General features: G+C 36.7%; 1 protein-coding gene across 1 annotated transcript; it reads left to right on the forward strand.

Annotated features, from left to right (window-relative positions):
* The first annotated feature begins 1,618 nt into the window (after positions 1-1,618).
* Positions 1,619-3,525, forward strand: LOC111409437 (protein FAR-RED IMPAIRED RESPONSE 1-like). Its single transcript, XM_023039488.1, has 3 exons — positions 1,619-1,749; positions 2,366-2,385; positions 2,705-3,525. Exons 1-3 carry the CDS (start codon positions 1,619-1,621, stop codon positions 3,523-3,525), a joined length of 972 nt encoding a protein of 323 aa, XP_022895256.1.
* The last annotated feature ends 1,049 nt before the right edge of the window (positions 3,526-4,574 follow it).

A 4,574-nucleotide genomic window follows, 5' to 3' on the forward strand; every position in this document is an offset into this window, starting at 1 on the left:
CCTCTATTCGCCAGCAGACTAAAGATAAAATCCATTGTTTTTAGGTCAATTCATTAACTAAACTAGCATTGTCAGAAGAGCAAAATTGGCATCGATTACCATCCAAATAAATTTCAATAAAAGTGGGAAATCTAAGATAAAATAATTACCAATGTTATAAAAATCGGATTGTACCGGCCAATTCAACCCAAAAAATCGCGAACCAACCTCAAATCCGGTCCAATTATCATACAATAACTGGAAAAATAAAAACCATTGAAAAATTCCTTAGACCGGTCGGTTTATCGGAAATCAAAAAATCTGACAATATTAAAATAAAATGATTTTATACTTCACAAGATATTTAACTACATTGATTGGCCCATGTATTGTACTAGCATGTAAGGGCAAACAAAATGATAAAACCAAATCGGAACCAAATCAAATCAAATCTAGCGGTTCGGTTTGATTCTACAAAAAAAAAAAAAAAAAAATTAAAAAAAATAAAAAAAAATTTTAAAAGTTTTGGTTCTTAAAATTGAGAACCATTAATCAGTAATTGAACTAGAATCAAACCAAACTAGAATTGAGTAGTTCAATTCCAATTTGGTTCCATATCTTAAAAAAACAATGATTCATTGTTTGTTTTGATTCTATTTGAACCAAAATCAAATGGACCCATATTTGCCCTTGCTGACAGCCCAATCTAGATTTCAATTCACAAGTGAATTGCCTTTTTAAAGGAAACCCACTCTTTAATTTTTCATTGAACTTTCGATATAGGATGAGTTGACTTTTGCCAGTTTTATTGTAAAATCTGCCCTTGTTTGAGCTCTATTTCTCAAAAATGCATTTTTTCAAAATTCATTTTAAACCACACGTTTTTCTATAAAATAATTATACACATATTTCAAAAACTTTTTCTTACTCTTAAACCACACAGTCTCCAAAAAATCACTATTCCATAATGCATGTTATCTCAAAAATGGGAATCAAACAGGAACTAAATATTTAATAGTTTATTTCATTATTTTCATTAACAAATCATAGCCCTCAATTTGAACAAAGTAAATTATTTTCATCATATCAATTGTTAGTTTTTGAAGGCATGAAATAAATTAAAATAATAAATTTATTTAACAAACATGGATTTATATTTACTTTAAATTAGTAAGCTAAAACTAAAAAATATATTATTGTTATTGTTGTAAATATAGTAATATTTTGTGAATGACGTTTATACCCCTCCAACCCTAGTCATCATAATTGTTGTACTTGTAACCTTAATTCTTCCATATAAATATGCGAATTTGATTTTTAATAAAATACACAATTTTATTAGCTTCTTTAGTTTGTTCTCACTTTTTATTTTTAATTTATAATACATTATCAGCACGAAATTCTAGCAAATTTAGTTAGCAAGATTTATTTTTCCTTCTGCTTACAAATTTCTAGTACAAGGAAGAAAGAAGTTTTTAGCTTCGCTAATGCAATGCCCGAGTTCTTGGTGGAATAAATGCAAAAAGGCCATGTAGCACCAATCTGCTTTGAAGCTTTTTGAATAATTTTGTCATACAGGTCCCCAGGTGTAAGTATATGTATGTGAGTGCAAGGTCGACAAAGCAAGAAAAATCTACATATGGTGTATATAAGAGATTATCCAAACACGTATGCTTATGTGGATAATGCGTGTACATCTTTTCACGCAAGTAATTTGGTATCACGCTTTATTAGTATGGATTATACTTCAGGTACAGGAGAGTTTCACAGGTTTTTCACAGGATTTCGAATTGGCTGACGTGGCAATTGACAAAAATTGAAAATCAAAAAAACAAAAACACTAGGGCCAAACAAAACGAGGGAGAACCACAAAATTAGTCTCAAAATTCCCTCCACCTCGACGGCCGACTTCATCCCTCAGAATCGCCCAACTCGCCGGCGTCGACCGAAGGTCGTCCTTTTGCCGGTCTCTTGTCCATCTCTGACCAATATTCGAACCTCATTACAGTTTACCGAAGCTTCACTTCCAATTTGCCGGGGCTCGTAATCTTAAGCTCCACTTCATTTCGGTCGTGATGAACCAGGAAAGTTTTGGTCGTGGTCTGAAGCTCGTCGACTGAAGCGCGTTCGTTACTGTTGAAGCTCGTTCTTTACTATTTGCCCTCATCTTCAACGGTGTTGAGTCCTCATTTTCCCGGTTCGTTCTTCATCTCCGACAAATTAAGCCGCGACTGCTTTGAGAGATTGAGTTGGAAGCTTCTGTTGCCGACACCGGGAAAGGTATTGTTGAAACTTTTACTTGCAGCTTAACTAGGTATTGCACATTGAATAGCAAGATGTAATGTTGCAGTGGTACTGTGAGTTAAACGTGGTCTCGAAATGGCAGGGAAGAAGCTGTAATAAACGGTAAAAATGTTTTGTTAATGTACATTTACAGCCAATGTTCTATTGATTTGGTTTTCTCTTCCTTTTATTTCATTTATTGTGTTTAGGGTATATAAGTCAATCCCCTGATGATTTATCCTAAGAAGATATTTATTAATATCATTACAGAAGACAAAAACATGTAAGAATTATAAGCTCTCAAACTTGTGGCACATGACAAAAATTTAAACAGGATTGTGTTTAGCCCCAGTGATCTATCTAACAGTCTGCTTGCTTGTTGTTCACAAATATTATTGGACTATTATGCGTTAATGTCTCTGTAATGCTTATTTCATCTCAGGATTAGGAACTATGGAAGAGCAGCACCATGACTTATTGGTTGAAACTAGGAATGACAGTGTCACGAATGAGAACGTAGGTGGAAATGATAACTTTGGTAAAGATGGTGTGAATGTGCCCGAGGTGGGTATGATGTTCGATGATGAGAAAGAAATGTTTGAGTTCTATAAAAAATATGCTTATGAAGTGGGTTTTCCAGTTAGGAAACGGAATTCAAAAAAGGGGGATGATGGTGTTGTGCGATATGTAACGTTTACTTGTAGTCGTGAGGGTAGAAGAATTTATGGTACAAGCAATTCTTTGAAGCAGCAACCAACTAGTCAAACTGATTGTAAAGCAAGGATCTCGGCATCATTACTGAGTAATGGAAAATGGAGAGTAAATACAGCCCACCTGGATCACAATCACAGAACGAGCCCTTCGAAGTCAAGGCTATATCGATGCAATCGAGAGCTGACTGCAAATGTCAAACGAAAGCTTGAAGTGAACGATATTGCAGGAATTCCGTTGCATAAAAGCTATAACTCCACAGTGGTGGAAGCAGGTGGTTATGAGTCTATGACATTTATCGAGAAAGATTGTCGAAATTATATTGAACAAGTACAACGATTACGGCTCGGGGAAGGAGATGCTGGCGCAATACAAGCTTATTTTGCTAATATGCAAGCACGATGCTCAGGATTTTACTTCAGTATGGATTTAGATGATGAGTCCCGGCTTAAGAATGTATTCTGGGCAGACAATAGATGTAGACTAGCGTATAAAGAGTTTGATGATGTTGTCGCATTTGATACGACATACCTGACTAACATACCTGACTAATAAGTATGACATGCCGTTTGCCCCGTTTGTTGGCATCAATCATCACGGACAATCAACACTGCTTGGTTGTGGCTTTATAGCTAATGAGGACACCGCTACATTTGTGTGGTTATTCCGGACATGGTTGCAGTGCATGCACGGTCAAGCACCAAATGGAATAATTACTGATCAAGATAAGGCAATGCAGAATGCAATTCAGATTGTATTTCCACATACGAAGCACAGGTGGTGTTTGTGGCATATCTTGAAGAAGTTGCCTGAGAAGTTCGGGTATCATGATGACAAGGCTTCGATATTTTCTACTATACATGGATTAGTGTATGATTCGCAGACCCTTGATGAGTTTGAAGAAGGTTGGAGAGCGATGATTGATACGTACAAGTTGTATGACAATGATTGGTTGGCGGGATTGTTTGGAAACAGAAGCCGTTGGGTTCCATGTTTTTTGAGAACCACATTTTGGGCCGGAATGTCCACAACGCAACGAAGCGAGAGTATTTTTCGATGGATATGTTCATTCGAAAACATCCTTGAAACAATTTGTTGAACAATATGAAAGAGCACTGCGGAACAAGGTTGAAAAGGAATTTCAGGCTGACTTCAAGTCGTACGCGCAAATGGTACCGTGTGTAACGAATTTCGATATGGAAAAGCAATTTCAAAAAGTTTACACCATATCAAAGTTCAGGGAGGTTCAGAATGAGTTCATGGGAAGGTTTACTGTGACATCGTTTTTTTCAGAGGGTTCTGAATGCACAATTTACGAGGTGTGGGAGGATGTCCTACTATATGGAGAGGCTCGAACGAAAAGGACCTTTTCCGTGTCATTTACGAGGGAGACCCGAGACATTGTTTGTAGTTGCCACTTGTTTGAGTTCCGAGGGATACTTTGTAGGCATGCAGTCACTGTTTTGATCCGTAATGATGTCAAGTTATTGTCGGATAAGTTTATATTGCGACGATGGAGGAGGGACATTAGTAGAGCACACACGAGGGTGGCAGTGTACTATGCTGGGTTGGTTAGTACTCCGGCACAGTTGAGGTACGAG

This window comes from Olea europaea, chromosome 14 (genome assembly GCF_002742605.1).
Source record: "Olea europaea var. sylvestris chromosome 14, O_europaea_v1, whole genome shotgun sequence".
Lineage (NCBI taxonomy): Eukaryota > Viridiplantae > Streptophyta > Magnoliopsida > Lamiales > Oleaceae > Olea > Olea europaea.